This window comes from Aphelocoma coerulescens, chromosome 1, assembly GCF_041296385.1.
Source record: "Aphelocoma coerulescens isolate FSJ_1873_10779 chromosome 1, UR_Acoe_1.0, whole genome shotgun sequence".
In the NCBI taxonomy this organism is placed as follows: Eukaryota; Metazoa; Chordata; class Aves; order Passeriformes; family Corvidae; genus Aphelocoma; species Aphelocoma coerulescens.
In genome coordinates this window covers 118961222-118981915 of record NC_091013.1, presented here as the reverse complement: position 1 = coordinate 118981915, position 20694 = coordinate 118961222, and the positions used below count along the sequence as shown (strand labels likewise).

General features: G+C 41.6%; 1 protein-coding gene across 3 annotated transcripts in view; it reads left to right on the top strand.

Annotated features, from left to right (window-relative positions):
• The window catches only part of FCHSD2 (FCH and double SH3 domains 2), a 122276-nt gene that overhangs the window by 45424 nt on the left and 56158 nt on the right, over positions 1–20694 (top strand). For all 3 annotated transcript variants that reach the window (XM_069026558.1, XM_069026549.1, XM_069026566.1), the window contains 3 exons: positions 16273–16349; positions 17465–17609; positions 20436–20569. In XM_069026558.1, coding sequence (XP_068882659.1) covers positions 16273–16349; positions 17465–17609; positions 20436–20569 — 356 coding nt within the window. The remainder of the gene's footprint in view (positions 1–16272; positions 16350–17464; positions 17610–20435; positions 20570–20694) is intronic.

Sequence of the window (20694 nt, the reverse complement as noted above, 5' to 3'; positions counted from 1 at the left end):
CACTGGAGGACTGAAGTGGAGCAAATTCATTGTCTTAGATTCAAAAACATTTGTTTTTTACTTATTCTGTGACCAAGATGTGGAATTGGAACAAACTCTGCCAGAATCCGGGCTCCCAGATGACCAGATGACGTCCTGCCCACCTTCCCCAAACTTCCCGCTTGTGGCAGCGCTCCCGCTGGAGCGGTGCATTACAGCTGAAGGAGAGCTGCCCTCTCTCAGCTGCTTTGTCCCGCGGCAGAATACAAGGAAAATGTAGAATAGTATGAAGAATACATTTCCTGGGCTCTGAACTCGGGCTCTGACCCCTGCTATCCGCGCTCCGTTGGATCATTCCAGGCATCTCCCAGCTCGGCGCGGCCCGGAGAGGGGATGTGTTGCTATCTTCCGTTCACATTCCCTCCCTTCTTTCTCTTGGTTTGTTTTCCACATGACTGGGAAACAATTGCTTCTTCCACATGGAGCCCTTCTCCCATTCCTGGGAAAATAGCAGGGAATGGGGAGCATTTGCATAATCGTCTTTAGTGCTATTGTGGGCGGGCTTTGGATGCCGGCACGCAGTTGCAGACTGGCCACCTGTCCAGAACAAATGAACTTAGCTTTTGTATAACGTTATCTGGTTTTCCACAGTGTTATTTTTGTGTAATGAATAACTCGATTAAAATATTATAAAACCCCATCATTCAGTAAATGTTTGCGTTGGGTTTAAATCCGCCCTCGCAGGGGTGGGGAGGGGGACAGGGTTTCCTCTCTCTCTGTTAGCACAACTATATTTTCAAGCTGCCTCTGACATAGTTTTATAACTGCCTTTGTGAAATTATCCTCATGAATATTAATTAGGGGTGTGGGAAGAAAAAAAAAAAAACAACCCAGCCCCAAACCTCAAAATGATTTGCATTCATCCTTGTATAAATGATAAATTAAGTGTTGTCTAATGTTTTCTAATGGTCCATTTCACCTATGTAAAACAATTAATTAAACAATTGGGCTTATAGGGAAGGAAGAAGAGGAGGGTGCTGAGGACACCACCCCTGCCAGGGCTTCAGCACGAGAATTAAGCTTGTTCACTATTCACATATTTGACTTTTGCATGTTTCAGTCCTTGATCTCTGGTACCCCTGTCACTGAAATCATAACAAACTAATTCTAATTTCCGCTTTTAAAAGGAAGAAAAGAGGAAATGTGTTCCTGTGTGCAGGTTTAGGGCTTTTGCCCGCTAAGGTGTGGGAAGGACAAACTCTGGGTGCCACATTTTACTGCACCTCAACCTTTGCCCCAAGACTGAGTTTCTATTGCTGTGTTATGAGAAAGCAGAACAAACACTTCCATACTATCTTTTGGCCATAAATAACATGGAGGTTAACCTGGACAGTAAGATTTCCATATTTCCCATTTTACTTTCATACTTGTATCTTTTATTGCCCATATTAAAAAACAACTGGCCAAAGTTTGGCCAAGTAATCGTTGCTAAATTACGAACCAGAGGGACGCGTTTTTATTCTTCCCCTGCGTTTCTCTCTCCCGGAGCAGGTAAAGGTAGGAGCTGCGTTGACCCAAAGCACATTGTTGTTATTTTAGCTGTGCTTTTGAGCCCTTCCTCAGCTCAGCAGTGGCCATGGCATTTCTGCTTTGCTGTTTGGTGGCAGCAGATAAGAGCATGGGAATTTCTGTGAGTCAGCAACTGCTCTTGCAGTTACATTCCTGAGACAAGAACATCCACCATGGACATTGTCCTACCTTGTTTGGCTTCTGTCTCGTTCCTGATCCACGTGTCCCATGGATTGGGTCCAGAGCTCCTCCTGCTCTTTGACTCCCCTTCGCAGTCATTTGGGAATGCTCGTAGTGAACACTGTATGTTACTATGATTGATTTCGTGTCAGTGGTATCAGCTTTGGAATATTATTGGAATTATTATGGAATTTGGTCTGGAAACTGCTCAGGAAGATGGCTGATGAGTCCCTCATGTAGCTGTCAGTCAGCAGTGTTGGTTCAAAACGAGCTGGGAATATCTGCCATGGATCTTTTGCTGAGGGAGAACATTAAAATCAGGCAGTTGTGTTTTGCTGGAATAAAAAATAATATCATTATAGGCAGCAAGGTAGAAATATTGAATGTCTGCAAATTAAGAAGTTTAAAGCCAAGTCTTCCTACTTCAGCAGCTAAAATTTGCAGATCCCTTTTCATTTTGTGCGAATGGATGATTTGTAGATGTATTTGATAAAATTACGAGTGCTGTTACTATCACCCAGTTAAAAAAAGAGCTATTTTGTCTGATTTGCAATCCCTGATAAGTTTTGTAAACCCTGAGCTGTTAAAGGTGTGTTTTCTCTGCCTGAAATGTGGTGTTTAAAACCCAGCAAGCCAGTGAATTGGAAAATGGGGGCATGTTGATGAACTGGACATTTATTTTTAATCTTTTGCTGTTTTTTTCCTGCTTTGCCTCTCTCTGCTGCAATAACTGGGAATTGATTTCACAGTTTATACTTTTGCCCACTGAGTGAAGACCTGAAAGTTCCCTCATTCATAGCCTAAGTTTCTGATTTACAGTTGTGGATCAGAGCAGTGTTGATGGGAGCATTTCTCCAGATATGACTGAATTTGGAGGATTTAAAGTCGGGCTGTTGAGTGCAATCCGATCCCTTTCGCCATTACTTATTGATGAGGTTTCCTAGGTTTTCCAGTTGTCAGCTCGCTGATGGAGCTCCAAGATTTAGGATGTGATGTGGGTATGGGAATCTCACTCTTTGTTTTCTGATTAGGAGCCTGACCTCTGGTACCTCATTTTAACATTAGAGCGGACTCTGGTGAATAATGGTCTGTGTTGAAAGTGCATCCAGCTGGAATTGCGTCTTGGGATGGGGGTAGGGGGGACTGGAGTCTTTGGATGCCATCATGAAGCAATTAGACAAGCTACTTAATAATTTATAGCTTGCTGTCTTAAGGGTTGTAAGCGTTTTGACTGAAGAAGGTTTTGTTTAACCTTTCAGGGCTCTCTCTGAGGCCGAGATTGAGCTTAGAAATGATTTTCCTTTGAAGAGTGGCCGAGAATCCAGAACCAGATGACTTTGTCATCTATTAATTAATGCTTTGTCTTGCTACCTAAATATAAGGGTTTGCTCAGACCTCTCAGAGCTGCGGTGTGTCGTGAATACAGAAAAACCTCTGGGAAGCAGAAAGCAAAGGACAGGACTTTTTTGCAAATCTTGTTGTTCTTAAATTCTTTTCTGTTGTGACTTGGTAACTTTTTAATGTTGTTTCACCTTAAATATTAAATATAATACTTAATTTAGTATAATATTTACAATAAATACAATATTATACTAGAAAAAACGTAGTGCTGGGGAAGGGAGGAAAGCAATTGTGTATCTACTAGATTTCAGTAATCTTGGTGTAATTTCAGTATTCTTGGTGTTTATATGAGTGACTTAGAACTTATATAGACAGCTTCCAGCAAAATAACTTCTGGTAATTCAACATTTAACAGAATAGTGATATTCCCAATCTTTGGTATACCAAAGGAAGAAAAGCCCACCTGGGTTTTCAGGTGCGGGAGAATGAGGGGCTCTGCTTGCCTGGAAATGTACAAAGGCCAAGAGCCAGAAATAAAGTGGACAGCTCCTCCTACAAAACACTGTCTATAGGAGCTGATTCCACTGGCCCTCCTAGAAAAGTTACAAAATTAAAAAGTTAGGAGACGTTTCTAATGATAGTCCATCAAGCATTTGTCTGGAGAAGAAAATATTTGTTAAATATGTTGCTGATATTCTTGGATGTGCAGCTGCTTTAGGTATATAAATATATATATAAATATATACTTAAATGTAATAAATATATACATACAGACACTGGGAGATATTTTGATGACCAGATTCGATAGCTGGGGTTTTTTTGGCTTATTCCCGTTGTTGTAAGGATATTATTCAGGGTTTAGAACTGTATTTTCTTTCATGTTGCTTTGAATTCAATTCTGAAGAGTGGCACAGTTCCCTGAATTACAGCGTGGATTCATTTTTCTCTACATTATTCTGTGTGTTCCCTTTTTGCCTTCAAACTCACCTGTTTTTCCAATGACTCTTCACTTTGGGGGAGCTTCCTTGCACAGCACCTCTTACAGTACCAATGTTAAATGTAATTGTTTTCTCCTAAAAACAACTTACTTCTACCTGCTCAACCTGTGGGTGTGCTTAATAGAACCCTTTGGATAATATTATTTCTACTTTAAGAACTGAAGTATGCCGTTTCCCCCTTCCCTTCAGCTCATCTGCTTCATTTTTTAATAGGAATAATTTGTGGTTTGCTTGTGCAGGGCTATTCCGGTTGGAATAACCTTGTAGTTGCTAATACTTATCCATGGAATTGCAGATTTCTTTTTCCCCCTTGTATCTTTTTAGACACAAGGATTAAAAATACTATCTACTGATCTTTGCAAAGTGAAAGCTGCTGCTCAATACAAGATAGAAATTTGCAGTACTCATCAGGGCTTGGCTTTGGGTACCTAATACTCAGTGTACTGCAGTGTGAAATAGTGCAGCTTCACATAACTGCTGTGTAATCTTGGATTAAATTAAGGAGCTGATGTGCTGAGATCAGTGAGGTGGGGACTGACATGGTCTCATTCCCTCTTGGGCTCACTTGATTTGCATTATGTTAATCTTTGCATGTAATTTTTTGCATCAAACTTGAATAGTTGTTGTTGTATTTGATTTTGGGAGGTTTTGGTCTTTGTCCTTCTGCCTGGCATGATGTTACAGAGTGCTGACCATACCCAGGGCACTGGTGCTCCCAGAAACCACAGTAGAAAGATCTGCTGCAATCTGCATTTATCTCATTTAATTTGCTGATCTGAAACTATAATTGAGGGCTTCCATTTATCGTTGTAGCAAAACCTTGTGTTACACAAGCTGGACAAAACCATCTGAGGTGTTGTCTCTTAACACTCGTGTGTGAAATACAAACCTGGTTCCAGGGAACTCATTTCAGTCCTGTGCTTGGCTAATTTTATCTTGAAATACATTTGTTAGCAGCGTAGACTTTGAATTTCAGGCTTCTCTGGTTTATTTTATTAATACATGATTCAGCTTGTGGCTTGAGAGCTTCCCTTGTAACTGTCAGTAAATACACAAATAAAAGATTGCATTTGCTGTTTTACGGATAAGAACCCAAAGAAATTTGGTCCAAATCATCTTAGTTTGCTAGGATTTGAGCCTTTGCTTTTTTAAGCATAAGAACCCAAGCAAGTTGGTCCAAATAGTCTTGGTTTGCTAGGATTTCAGTCTTCCCTTTTTTTTTCCTGCTTTTTGTTTTTTTTTTTTGGGTCTGCCCTGGAAGCGGTTTGGGAATTTTCCCATTTTGGAAATAGAATAAGAGGACATTGCGTATCTCTGGTGAAAAATTAACCCACCATCCTTTCAGAAAGCAGAAAAATTACCAACACACCAATCTGAAGAGATGGCAGAGATTTTTGTACTTCTCTTCCCCTCTCAGCCTTGTTTGGAATAACCCCACACGAAGGACCCCGCGCTTCTCTGTGCCTTCATTTTCACCACGACAAAGCTTCATACAAACCCCACAAGGGCTGGGAAGGTTCTGACACAAAGTGAGAGGAGCCAGAAAGTGCCCAGTTCAGAGGAAATGCACCATATGCTTCCCAATCCCGAGCTGCCAAACTCAACCCCTTCCCTATTGTGTCGGCGCGGTAGAGACCAGATGGTTCCTTTCCCCCGGCACTGGCTTTGCTCACTTGTTCTGTTTGTCTGATAATACCAAATCCATGAGTTTCACACGTGAAATAGATGTATAAATCTCTGCATAAAACCTTCCTCTGGGTGGACCTGTACTTAGCAAACGTTGAGCCTGAATAAATCCGTGTTTTAAGCTCCCTAAGACAAGCTTTCCTTCTCTCTCTGTGTTTTCTGAGCTGAGATTGACTTGATGATTTTTTGTTTCTCTGAACTGCTCCTGTTGAATTCTTTCTTAAATGAGCAGGAAGAAATTTCTTTTTCTTTTTTTTTTTTTCCATGTGAACAAAGTCAAACTGAGTTGGACTCCGATGCTCTTGGCAGCTCTTGTAGAGTTGGCTTGCCTTCTAACTTCAGAGAAAAATTGCTTTCTAATAGACTGTTTTTCCCCTTAGTGAGTGCTTTGGCACCTGTATCCTGAGTTGTGGAAGGCTTTCTTTTTTTCTACAGATGTTTGAACGTGAACACAACCTTTAACATCTTTACATTATTGCTGCCAGCTTTTCTCTCCTGTTGAAAATAGAGGTTTTTCCTAAAAAATAATATCCTTGATTTAAGGTACTACCGTACCTGGAAACAGCAAATTTACCCTACAGAATGCTAGTAAAGGCACTTTAGGATGGCTAAGTTACTACTGAAACTTGTTTTTACAAAAATTAATTAATATTGTTTGCATAACTGTGTTCTACAGCCTTAAATTTTGCTTTAAATCTCTGCTACTGTTTGATTTATGAAGGACAAAAGAAACCCACAGGCAAATCCCTAGAAATAGAAGGCAATACTTTACAAGTTCAGCTGAAGGAATGAGGATGTCACATCCTGTGTCCTGTAGGATCTATGAGGTGTTAAGCAGTGTGCTGAGCACTAGGTGTTATTGTTGTTAAATTACTGCTTCAGGGTTCAAGTGGAGTCTTGGAAAGGTGGGAAATTTTCTGTGGTAAATTAAGGCAATTACAAAGGCTTCGATCCCTGGAAATCACTGGTGCTTGTGAAGAGCTGGATGTAAGCTTTGGAGCCCCCTTGCCTGGCAGTGTTGGTATCCATGATCTCCTTTAGACCCAGTTTAATTATTAACAGCGTTTCTGGTGTGCTACATTCACCTGGGATCTTCTCACGGCACACTTTGTGTGCCTTCCCTGTACTGTGGGCATTGTTTACTTTTTCCTATGGAAAAAAAAGCCCTCAAAAGATTTTTAGGATTTTCAGGGATCTAAAATGGATTTGTTGTAATGGCTTCTTCCCAAAAACAAATCAAAACAAACCCAACAAAAGCCAAACCAAATTCTCTTCCCTGTGCTGGCACTGCTGAGGCAGCTCCAATCCTGGGGGCAGTTTTGGGCTCCTCATGACAAGAAGGACCTGGAGGGGCTGGAACGTGTCCAGGGAAGGGAATGGAGCTGGGAAGGGGCTCAGCCTGGAGAAAAGGAGGCTCAGGGGGGACCCTGTGGCTCTGCACAACTCCCTGACAGGAGGGGGCAGCCGGGGGGGTCGGGCTCTGCTCCCAGGGAACAGGGACAGGAGGAGAGGGAACGTTCTCAAATTGCTGGAAAAAACCTGTCCTTGGCCACATTTCTCCTGAAATTTTTTGAGGTTACCACTTTCTTCTGTATTTCCCTGCAGGACACAATCCCACCATTTTTTATGCTCTTCTGTGAATGTGTATTCTTCCTAAAAACCACATAGCTGGAGTTCCCCTCACCCAGAAACAAAGAAAGTATTTCTTCTTTTTCTCCACTGAAATGATGAGTTCTCCAGTCCCTTTTCCTGCATCAAGTCTCAAGCTTTACTAACCAGAAGAATACTGTGGCTTTGGTGTCTGCTGACCTCGAATGTTGAAAATATTGTTAGGTACAACTGTGTTCTTACTTCTTCCTCCTCAAGCTGGCTGATCAATCCAGCTGTTTTATTTAGGAAGTCCAAACCTTTGTTTTCCATAACTGGATCGTGGTGCCAAAATTCCTTGGCAGATGGAAGCATGCACACTTGTCTCTCTGGTTTCCAGGGAGCACTTGGGTTGTTTGTTCAGCTGGAAGAATTGTCCAGCCAAGGTGAATCATCTTCATTTGTTTTTGAGAAATTCAGGTCTCTTTGTCTTCTACCCTTGACATTTGTAACTGTACTTGTAGTGCAGATTTAGTGGTTCAGAACAAACCCAGACTGTCAGGTGAGGGATTAAATTCCCTGGCTGTGTAGTGTTTGGGCTGCATTGACTTATTTTACTGATCTGAGCATAACTAGGTGAGCAGTGGCAAATAAAATCATGGAATGGGTTGGGTTGGAAGGGACCTTAAGCTCACTGGCATCAAGGACAAGTTTCTTGCAGCAAATGGACCAGTTGAAATCACTGGTGGTGCTTGTGGGGCAGGTTGAGGCACTGTGGTGCTGTGGTGGGACCAATGACACTTGGAATGTGTGACCGTAGCATCCCAGAATTTCTTTTCCATGCCAGTGTGTGTTTCCTGAGATACTTGAGGAAAAGGTGCTTTGCTGGTTGGTCTCAAACTGCATGAGTTAATAAATACAAAGCTGTAGAAACAGACTGGCTATGCACAATTTTTATTATCATCTTCTGTTAGAGGGGTTGATTTCAGCAGGGCTAGAAGTAGACTTTTAGGGGTTAGTGTTGAATGTAACAAGAAATACGAATTAAATAATTATTTAATTAATAAGTAGTGAATTTTGAATAGTGGTAATGCTTTCCAGAGCAAAATTTGTTCATGTAAACTTTGCCAGACAGACAAAATGTTCCAATCACCTTAAAAATATGGCATTGTGTTTTCAGGCTGGTTTTTCTTTTACCCCGTATTATGATGCACACAGTTAAACTTATACCAAAAACTGCCTTAATTGCGAGTTCCTTATTCTAAAGATAGACCCAAGCTCAGCAGCTAATTACCAAATTCAAAATTAAGTTTAAAACTTCAGCATGATAAACTTCAGAGCAGTAACCCTTCCGCTGTTACAAACTGATCAGTAAATATTACGTGAACAACAACCAGTTTCAGAGTTATCTGCCAGGTGTTTCAGGGTGGGAAAAAAATCAGCTTTGTGCTCCATAGAGCAGGAGCTGTGTCAGTGCTTTGTAGTCATGTGAACCTTTAATTAAGACGTTCCCACAGATTAGGAAACACCGACCTACCGGAGACACTTCCAGGGAATAACACGGAGCAGCTCCAGTGGCAGCACTGTGGAGAATGAAACAAATTCAGAAAGGTTTCTCTTAAAATAGCAAATCTTTAAAAATGGAATCTGCCTGGATGGCATTATTTTGAAAAACCCTACACATGCTGTGGTTTATTAATTATGGTCACTGTTAATTATGGTTTATTATTATGGTCAGTGCCAAGTCCCACAGTGAGGATGAGAGCACAACAGTGTTGCAGCCCCAGCTTGCTGATCTTAAATACATTTTCTGTAGCTGTTTGACTCTGAAACGAGACAGAGAGGTCACTCACCAGTCCCTGTTTTAGCCTGACTTTCCCTTTGTAACTCTTCCAGTGCCTCCCTGCTGTTGGAACTGCTTCAGGAGTTTTGAACTGGTTCCATGAGACAAGTGAACTGGTTAATAAGGATTTTTAATTCTCAGGTCAGACTTTGCCTATGAGATCATATCCTGATCCTTCTATTTAGTAGAGCAGTGGCTGCACAGTGTTCTGCACCCAGTAAATTCTGTGAAGGTGAGGTTTTTGCCATCCTTCATCAGCCACCCAAGATCTGAATTATGGGAAATTTGGAATTTAATGCTACACTCGTCACACATTACAGAGCTTGGAAGTGTCTGGTTTTGGTCTCACTCAGCAAAACAGAACTCGTGGAGGTCATTATGGGGAAGGTGAGAGTTTGAAAAGCTACAGTGGTTTTTTGGTACTGACTGGGGCTTTGCTTTTTCCCAAGGCTCTGATCATGATCTTGTGGTCTGTGTTTCTGTCCAGCAACACAGAGCTTCCATTTGGATGGGGGGAATGAGCTTATCAGCATTCCAGGAGTCCTTAAAGCCAGTTTGGTGCTTGTTGAAAGTGATACTTCTCAGCAGTTCAAACAAAGAACAAAAATCCCTCGTCCTGACAGCAGCACTGGTTAAAACCCCACAGAAGATCCTTCAGACTGGTATTAAAGGGATGCTCTTGGCTGGCATTCCTTAAGCCAGCAGGAAATGGTGGTGAGGAGGTGACAGATGTGTCCCCCATGTCCTCTCCAGCTGAGGTGTGTGGGGGCAGCTGGTGTGAGACAGAAGAAGGATGTAGCATCAGCGTCCCCGAGCAGGGCAGACTGGGGGGTCCAGCCCCTGTGCAGGTGGTTCCTCTTGTGAGGGAATGGCAGAAGTGCTGGTTTGTCATCACTCCTACGTGTGGGGTTTGGGTGGTATTTTGCATTTGTGTCCTGAGAAACTTCACTTTGAATTAATGGTGGCAAGCAGACCTGGTCATGGAGAAAAAACCAGGTGGTTTGCCATGACTTCACTCTCTTGAGTCTTCTAATATCAGGAAGGGATCTTAAAAATCACCCCATTCAAGCTCCCCTGCCATGGGCAGGGACACCTTCCACTGTCCCAGGCTGCTCCAAGCCCCAATGTCCAGCCTGGCCTTGGACACTTCCAGGGATCCAGGGGCAGCCCCAGCTGCTCTGGACACCCTGTGCCAGGGCCTGCCCACCCTGCCAGGGAGCAATTCCTTCCCAATCTCCCATCCAGCCCTGCCCTGTGGCAGTGGGAAGCCATTCCCCCTTGTCCTGTCATTGCCCGACCCGTGTATAGAACCTTGCACTTGGCCTTGTGGAACCTCATAAATTGCCCTATTTTTAAGCTTTCGAAGATCTGTCTAAAGATCAAGGTCCAAAGTTGTTTAAAGTTTACCTAAAAGTTAAAAATTAACTCAGCCAAAAATTGCATTGTCTAGTGCAGTAGGGTGGAAAAGAAATCTGGTTTATATGGAGCAGTGGTTATATAAAGCAGTGGTTCCCCATCCGAAATGCGATCCAGGACTTTGGTTTATCTATTAGGAATGGGATTTGCTCAGGAAACACAGACTTTTGAACCGAAAGACAAACAAACTTCTTTGCCAGAGCTGCTGATGTGCCTTTGGCTCCAGGGAGAAGTGATGTGGTGGAAACCTCCTGATATCTTGTAATACAGCCTGAGGCTCTGCCCCTTCCTGAGGTTTTCTAACAGTTTCATAGGGACTTAAAGAAAGCTAGCTCTGAAAAAGAACTCTGAGTTTATGTAGAACAGTTTCACAATCTAGGAAAAGTTATTTCAAGTATGAGAGTGATTTTAGATGGTTTAAACAGGATCTACTTGTATTTTGAAGACTAAAAGCAATCTTCAGCCGTTTTCCAACTTTCATGCTCAAAGATGGGGGGAATTTTGCTCCGACTTCTTCACTTGGTGCCTGGAAAGCTGGGGGATTTTTATTTGTTAGGATTATTGTACCTCCTCAGGGGTTGTGGGGCTAAGAATTGTAAGAAGGGAGTCCCTAAACTTCAGGCTGCCTGAAATACACTCACTGGATAAATACTCACTGGGCGGTGCAGTAAGAGCATCAGTGCAGACATTTTTTAAGGAGTCATTTAGCAAAAGGCCTTAAAAACGACCTGGAATGTTTCCAAATGGCAGCATATCCCTAGTGTAGCAATTTAAAATATGTAATTTAGAAAGTGAAAATAATTTCTCCCCATGAATGCTTAGCTTGGGTGGTGTAGCTGGATTTATTCTGGGTTGTAACCTGCTCAGAGATGGAAGTACCTGTGATGAAGTTATGGCCATGGTGCCACGTCATGGAGATCACAATTACTTTTTTCTGATACCTGAAATCCTAAAATTTGGAAGCCAATGACTGGAGAATTTGGAGAAATAGCAGTTGGAAGCTTAGTGAAGTATGGTTTTATTGCTTAAAATCTGTCAGTGTACTCATAATAAGGGAGACATAATAAGGCAGAGAAAGAAACTTCCAACATTGGTTTTGTGCCAAGTAATACAGAATATGAATCCCTAGGTTAGCTATGGATCCTGGCCTGATGAAAGGTCAGGAATATAATAGGTTAGAGGATATTTTGATGAATAAATCTGAATTGGCTCTAGGTCTAGTCAGCTTGGCTGCAGTGGATTTATCCTCTGATCATTTCCTGTCTTAGCACTGTGAGTGTTGTCTTTGAAAACTGTGAAACCTTTGGAAAAAAGGAACCAACTTAGTGCCAGGGGTTTTTAAAAGGAGTGCTGAGAGAGGAAAAGTTAAATTATATTTCATTCAGGTTGTTTTGGAGAGAATTAAGATGGTGCAAATGAAGCAACAGTTTTAACAAATGAACAAAGTGAATGAGAAGAGCTTTGACATTTCCTTTGCTAAATCTGATTGCAGGAGTGCCTGAGGTGGTATTTAACTGCTGTACATGAATTTTTTAGCTTCCCGCTTTGTTTTCTTTGCTTTCTTGTCACGCTTCAAACATCTGAAAATGAAAAGAGAAAGGAAGCAGCTTGGAACAAAATTGTGAATGAATGAAAGAATGAAACCCCATATTTTCTGGAACTGGAGTCACCTAATGGTAGGAAGGAATATCCATCCCATCTTCAGGAAGGAGAAGCAGCATGGTCAGGGATGCAGCTTTACCTTAGATAACCCGCCTTTCCTAATGTTTCCAGGGAATTTTGCAATTGATGCTGCAGGCACAGGGAAACCTCTTTTATCTCTCATTTAACCGTGTTAAGGGCAGTGCAGATGAACACTCAGGGCACCTTTTGGAAAGTACCAGGATGCCCTGGAGAAGTCCATGTGCTGTCTGTTCCAGGGACTGTTTTCATTTCCATTTGTGCTGCAGCAGCGCTTTGGTCACGGTGCTGCTACCGAGGGCCCTGTGTGAGCTCCCAGCAAAATAACTGTGTCTGACAGAGCTTGTGTTGACAGCTTGGGATGCAAATGGAGCCACGTCACATCCTGCCTGGCATCCCTGCCTGGCATCCCTGCCTGAGTCCCTTCATTCTCATTAAACCATTATTGAACCTAGCCCTGGTAAATAAAATATCACTTGAAATAATCACAGCAATAACTGTCTCAGACTTTAGTGCTGATACTGAATGGTTCTGCTGTATTCAGGAACCAGAGTCCTCTCCTCACAGGCTGCATTGCATGCTCCCTTCTTCCTGTCCAAATGTTTCCAAGAGATGGGCATGGGCATAAAATCTGTTCCAAGTTACTCTTCAAGCTTGTGAGGAAAACATCTCTGTGATTGATGAAGCTGCCTCCTGAATTTTGGGCCCCGAGTAGCTGTGTTTGACTGAGTCAGGCTTCCTGAAGTCATGTCAGATCTCACTGGTTTAAGAAAAAAAGCTGAGGGCATCAGGGAAGCACCTGAAATGTCTTGATTTGGATACATCTCATTTCTTCATTTTTGTAGTAGAAGCATTCTTCAAGATGTAGACATCTTGCATTTTGGTTGTGTGTGGGGTTTTTCTCCTTTCTTTTTTTGGAGGAGTCTCTGTGTATGCCAATTTCCCTTCATCCTCAGCTAGTCCTCACAGATTACTTCGTTCATTTCACAGAATATTCTGAGCTGGAAGGCACCCACAAGGATCATCAGTGAACGGCCCATGCAGTCTTACTCTCCTACAGCTAAAAATATGGGCTTGAAAATATCTGATATCAGTCAAAAGGCTGTTTTTACAGCAGCAGGAGAGTCTTGGTGTAGCTGTCAAATTTATTTTGGAAGAAGCAGCAGCACTGAAATAAAACAGAATTTTCCACAGTGCCTGCACCTCACAATAATGACAATGGTACAACATTGCCAACGCTTTTTTCCCCATTTAAAAGTAAAACAAAGCAAAGCTCTCTTGCACATAAGCAATGGATGGGTCTGATAATAAGAATTTATACATAATAAAACTGGTACTTTTTCTTGCTGCTAATGGAGAGTGTTAATTTGCAGCTGTTGATTGGTAAAAGTGGCTTCCACACTTCGTGAAATCAGTTTAATTGGGAGTAACCTTGCTCTTCCCACAGAAGAAATGAAATAGAGAGATACTAAAATCTCTCACTTGTGGAGTGTTTGCCTTCTAGAAGAAGACTTAGCAAACAAAATAATGCTATTTATTAAAAAGAAAAAAAAGCATGTCAGAAAGCTGCTGTGATAAAGAGAAGGGATCAAAATGATGCAAGATATTGAAACCACCTAAATGAAAAGCAGCACTGACTTTACCTGCTTGATAGCCCCAAAACTCAGCGTTACATCAGCTGTGTCTATCATGCTTTCTGCTATCAATAATAGGTTTTTTGGCACCTGGCTGTCATCAGCACCTCTCAATTATTATTACAGATAAAAACTTTACAACTGCTTTGGAAAGTATCGTTAATACGACTTTTAAAAAAAATCTTCTAAGGATGATCTTTTAATTTGGGCCATCTCCCTCTTTCCTTTTCTAGTGGTAGTTCCTTTTGTAAGTATTATAGCAAATATTTTACATTTTTTTCCTCTCCAATAGCTGTCACAACTGGCTTTATTAGAAAAGATCAGTAAATAGACTTGAGGTCAGGTCTGGTGATAGGGAACATCAAGTAGGAGCTGCAGCCCTGGGAAATATAAATCTGAGTGTATGTGAAATTGTGCTGATTTTTTCCTGGATGCCAGAGCTCCAGGAGTGTTTGGACAACGTTCCTGGGCACAGGGTGGGATTGTTGGAGGGCCAGGAGTTGGACTTTGTGGTCCCGTGAGTCCCTTCCAACTCAGGATGTTCCATGATTCTTTAATCCTCACTATTCCCTTCACCCTCTTGAGTGGTTTTGGTGCTGGTGGTTCAGTTTGGAAATAAATGGTTAATCCCGCTGGGTTTATGGTCTATTTGCTGACATCAGTGGTAGGATTTCTGTGGGCAAAAATAGCTTTATTTATCCCTCTTGTGACTTCTTTTGCATCTTAATTTTGGCAGAGCTTGTCCTCAGCTGCCAGCGAGCTTTTTTTCCTGTTTGTGAATGTTTGTTCAGCATCTTGAGGCACATCTCGTAGCGGAGTCTGAGGCAGAATGGGTGGAAACACCAAAGTAGCACCAGGTGGAGGTATCTCATGAAGCTCCAAATCTCATCACAAATTGCTCTGCCAGGGTTAAGGGAAATGTTATTTTTCCTTTTATCTGGGATTTTTTAACAGCTACCTAATGGAATTTGTGTGGGTTTTTTTAAATATGGAGGAGCATGACTTTGCTGCTAATGATCTATTAGCGACATTTAATTTTTATGTCTGAACACATCGATCAAATCATAGGTCAGTAATAAATTTTTACTGTTGTGTGGGCTGGTGTGACATGAATAAAATCTTGTGCTGTTTGAGCTACTTCTGATATTTTTTCTAGGAGTAATTAAAAGGTTGTTGCATCTTAAACATGGTATGAAAAGTAAATAAATAACACTGGGTCATGCCTCTCGTTGAGTGGGTCAGAGGCAAAGATGTCTCACTCAGGCTCTTCCTCAGGATTGCTATGCCAAAATACTGTGCTGTGCCTGGGGGATTGATTCCTAGCTGGAAAGGGAATTTTCACCCAAGTCTCCCACTTCTTTGCTGTGTGGACTAACATGCAAAAGCTGGAGGGTGTTACTGTGGTGATGAAGAGTCACAGGTTGGTTTAGGCTGGAAAGGATCTTCAAGGTCTTCAAGTCCAGCCATTCCCCCAGCACTAACCCATGTCCCCAAGTGCCACATCCACAGAGCTCTTAAATCCTTCAGGGATGGGACCTCACCACTGTCCTGGGCAGCTGTGCCATCCTTTTCTGTATGGGGAAGGAATTTTCTCTAATCCAACCTAAACCTCCCCTGAGGCACCCCGAGATCCTCTTGCAGCCCCTCTGCCCCAGCCTGAAGTATTCCATGGGGTTGTGGTTCCCCAGCAGGAACCCAAATCCAGGAATGCTGCTCAGTGTTCATGAACTCCTCTCCAGCTCCATGATTTCCACAGTGTACACCGTGTTTTCCGGTTGGTGGGACCCAACTCCAAAGTGATATGGTGAGGAAAATGGGATCAGCAGCCAGAGGAGGGGTCAGTGTGGCAGCAGCTCCCCTTCTCTGTGTGGTTATAAATGAATTCCTGCTGCTTTCTGACCTTGAAAATGAAAATGTTGTTAGTGGTTTTCTGAGGCTGTGCAAAATGAAACACAGAGACTGAAGGGTGCAATTAACATTAATAATTAAAGATGAGCTGCATTTGTCAATCTCTTGTCTGGTGTAATCCTCTGAGTAGTGGGCTCCTCCTGGGAGCAGCAGAGCTCCTGCAGCCTTGGATGATCCAAGCTGGGCATGTCAGCGTGGGCTCATAGATGAGCAGATATTTCCTGGATTCTGGGAGCCCCCTGTCCTCCTCCAGGGAAATGGAAATCAGGGTTCTCACAGCTGGGACAAGTTCAGCCCTTTGCCTTCCAACACTCCCACCTCTGATTCTGCCATTGTGCATTTGCTGGAGCTGTAGATTGTTTGCTTCTTTGGGTTTTCATTTGTCTGACGTAAGAGCAGAAATGTTCTTTTAATCACCTTTTTAAAACTTTTTTCCCCCTTCTTTTAACAGAGCATTCAGAAGCTGGCTAGCCAATACTTAAAGAAGGACTGGCTTGGAATAAGAGCTGAGGAACGAAGTGATTATAGGTAATTTACCCGTTGGAGATCTCAAAATTGCTGTATTTATCATTTCAATTTGTGTCATTATTTTACTTAACAATGAACCACTGCTTTTCTGTAGTTAATTTTTCTTTTTCCTTTGTAGTAGAGCATTGCCAGTTCAAAAAGAAGCTTTGTTTTCCTGAGATAAGTCTTAAATAGATGTTTATGATTTGAATATTTAGGAACATGGGAGAAACAAAACAGCTTGACAGGACAGCTGTAATTTGCATCTATTTGGGTATTAATGCTCATATCTGAATATAGATTTTAGTAAATAACTTTAATGTTAGAGGGATAAGTGTGTGGATTGTTTCATAGGAAAAGACAGGAAGAGATTTCATTTTAAGAGGCTGTTCTTTGTGAAGATCAAATCTGACAGCAGGGAGGAGGCAGAGCAAGAGACAGTTGTTTACAAAACTTTATTTCATTAACATGAAAGGTGGATAAAACATGAAACCAGAAATAACTCAGTTGCTGAAAGCCTTTGAGCAGCACCTCCTAAATATTTGGAATAAGCTTTCAGATGCTTTGTTTTTATGTCTTCTTTGTGTTCTGACAAGTTTTATTTCAAACAGGAAGAAATTGACACATTTGTGTTCAGGACTTTCAGCACCCTCACATCGTTTGTGTGTTTAGGAAGAAATAAACTGAATTATGGTCTCAAGTGTACATAAAACTCCCATAACACCCAACCCCTCCTACCTGCAGCTTGTTCCCTTCCACGCCATGAGATCCCACAGTGCCCAGAGATCTTCTCCAAACCCTTGCCCATCACCAAGTGCTGAACCCAAAGTTTTTGGCAAAAAGTTGAATCACGAGATAGGAACAGGCAGGAAAATCTTTATTTTTGGTACAACTTCCATTAAAATTTTTGTTAAAAGTGGAGATATTTGCTAGTTCAGCCTAAAGGGTTGTGCTTTAGATTTAGTTTTAAAAGCAGTCCTTGGAAAAATGCTGCTGCTGCAGAAACCAACCCAGGAGCTGGATTCTCATCCTTGTGGAGGATCCTTCCAATTCAGGAGATTCTATAAATCTGAATTTTCAATGGAATGACCTCCCTTTCTTCCTTCCCACACCCTCTCTGTGTTTCATTATTTTAGGAGCATGTACTCAGTTTGGAAATCACTCTTAGAAGGCACCATGCAGGTGGCCCAGTCCCGACTCAATATCTGTGAGAACTATAAAAACTTAATTTCTGAACCAGCCAGGAGTGTGCGGTGCTTTAAGGAGCAGCAGCTGAAGAAGGTATTTGTGCTTTAACAAAATCTTTATACTTTTGTCATTTTTATCGAGGGGAAAAAATGGTTTTTAGAAATCTTTTAGTGTGACACTTCTAAAACACACGTGTACTCTTCATGTCATAGGTGTAAATATCCAGCTTGTGAGAGAGGGATCCAATTTCTGAGCTGTTAGCCCACATTATACCTGCTTGGAAATGAGTCTTTTAAAAATGTGATACTCAGTGAGTCCAACATGTCTCAGCAAATCTCGTGTTGTGCTGTAGAAATTGTTGGATTTGGTTTGCAGTGACAATTGCAAGTGGTTTTTGTTAGAAAAAGTTCTGATTTTAAGAAAAGATCCATCTGAAACCTGAAGGAAAGGCTTGAGCAATCTGCAGGATGGAGAGTAGACATTGTCCAGCCACGTCCTGTAACAGTATCACAAATAAGTGCTCCAAAAGCTGCTTTAATTATCTGTTTAATTATCTGTAATTATCCCAGTAGAGAAAATAGTGTCATTCCAGTGAGCTGGATATTAATTTAATTGCTTGTTGAGTTTGAAAGTCCTTTATGAGGGTGGGAAGGCCCTGGCACAGGGTGCCCAGAGAAGTTGTGGCTGCCCCTGGATCTCTGGAAATGCCCAAGGCCAGGCTGGACGGGGCTTGGAGCAACCTGGGATAGTGGGAGGTGTCCCTTGAATGACCAAAAAAACCCCCAAACAACAATCATTTTAGCTTTGCTTGTTAGAAAGTGACAACAGAGACCCAGAATGTACCCAGTTCTGTGTTCTAGAGTAGTATTTTGTAAAATGCTTGGTTACAAAATTAAATAGATGTTCATGTAATGTGAACTTTCCGTTTCTGAACAAATTATTCCACAGCTCTTAGAAACATGTGCAATATCTGTTTTGTGAGGGAAAAATTAACTTTATTAATGCTGTTTTGTTGTCCTGTGAATTTTATTTTCATGTGAAGCTTTCCAAACAATGCTGTGGCAATTTTATAACATTCTTACTGGATAAATAATCTTATTTTATTCTTCTGCAAGTGGCGATAGCTCAGTGTTTATGAGGCAGCAGTAGAAGTGGGATCTTTAAATTTATAAAAGTCATAGAAGTTCCTTTATTCCTGCACTTTTGAATCAGCAGAACAAGTTATTACAATTATCAGGGCAGTATTTTGATTCACAGTGATAACATGCTTTTCCTTCAACATGGAATTATCGTCCACTTGGTGGGATTAATTTTCCTCCACAACCAGTTTATTGTTTTACACAGGGCAGTATCTCACCCTTCCCTTTGAATTCCCAAACAGATAAACAATGGACAGAGAAATAATTGTTCTGACCTCCATCCAGACAAAAGCTTACCAAAATAAAAATTCAGTCAGCAAAATACTGGTAACGTTACATTGGAATATACATCTAAAGTGGCATCCAGTCTCCTGACAGTTCTTTATCCTGCAGGGATGCAAACCAAGATTATTTATCTCTCTCAAATGATCTTTTTAACAACTGGGGTTATTTGATATTTTAATTTTTTGATGCTGGCAGGAGATTTTAGGGATCAAAATCCCCACTGATGTTGCAAACCCCCAGTCCTTTTCACAGGCTTTTAGGTCTTAGTCAGCTGTGCATTATATACAGATTTTTTTACCTTTCATTTTTCAGTCATGCATGCAGAGGTTTCCAAAAATCCCCATCCTGCCTTCCACCACTCCCCAAACCAGCCTCCAGGGAATGCACCCTCTGGAGCCCATTGCTTTATTGGTCTGCACACATCAAGCAGTGGCTTTAGTGTGAATTCTTCTGTAGTTCATAGCAATTTGACAGCTCCAGGGAGAGCAGGATTGTGTGGTGAGAGGACCAGCAATTCCTGTTGGCTGCCAGTTTGCTTTTCACAGGTGGCTGGGTGTTGTTTTTTCACAGTGGGACATGGGGAAGTTAATGTTACACATTACAGCAGCTCATTAGTCCTGCAGTGCTCCTGAAGGAGGTGCCATGCATTAATAATCAGTGCAATGAAGAAGCTGAGGTGTTCTGGAGGGGTGTTCACCAGCAGCACGCCTGGAATGAGGGAAGCCGGGGGGATGATGTTGATATGGAAGAGCTGGGACCTTTGGGTGGTGTTGGAAGGACTCAAAGGCAGATTGGTTTCCTTGAAGTCACCCCTGAGTACTGCTGGAGCCTTCACTGACCACATCCAGCCTGTGATACCTGTAATTAAATAGAACTCCTCTGGACTATCACTCTCCTGTGTGCTTAATCCAGTTTGGGTAAAAGAAAATCTTTAGTAATCTCTTCTAAAGAGAGTTTTAATTCTAGACATTGATGATTCATGTTGGTTTTGTTACCTAGATCCTGCTTAGCACAGATCCTTTCCCAGTTTGTTGGGGTTTTTCTTAAGCTGGCAGGGTGTCTAAAGAATTGCTGAATATAATAATTTTTCTTCCTGTTGTGTTGTGTTTTGTGTGGCAGCTTTTGCCTCATGTTTTAAATTTTAAAGAAGGAAAGATTAATCATTTTTTGGTATCACTTCCAGTATATTGCCCTTGGATTTTTCCCAGTTGTATTCCGATGACTTCAGCTAATTACCTCATCCAAAGCTTTCAGAACTTTAATGTTTATTTAGTGGGTTATCATTGATTTTGAACAGTTTAAACAGCAGCAGAAAGAAAGGAAGAGAGAAGGTTTTATGCAGTTTTAAAAGACCTGCATGAATAATTGAGCAGGAGTAACTTGAAGACTGCATCCTTCCTTATAAACTACCATAAAAAGCAGTAAAACAATGATGCTAATATTATTTGGATGTAAAAAAGAAGTAATATTGTGTTTCCTGAATGCTTTTTTTCAGTGCGTGGACCAGCTGACAAGGATCCAAGCTGAATTACAGGAGACAGTCAAAGATTTAGCTAAAGGCAAAAAGAAATATTTTGAGACTGAACAGATGGCTCAGGCGGTGCGGGAGAAAGCTGATATTGAGGCCAAGTATGTTTTTATAATGGCATATGTAGAAATAATTGCAGCCCCAAAAAGCACATTTCTCTTAGCTTTTGCACTTGATATTTGGCTTTCAACGAGGTTCTTCCAGGTTTTCTTTCCTTTTTGCTTCT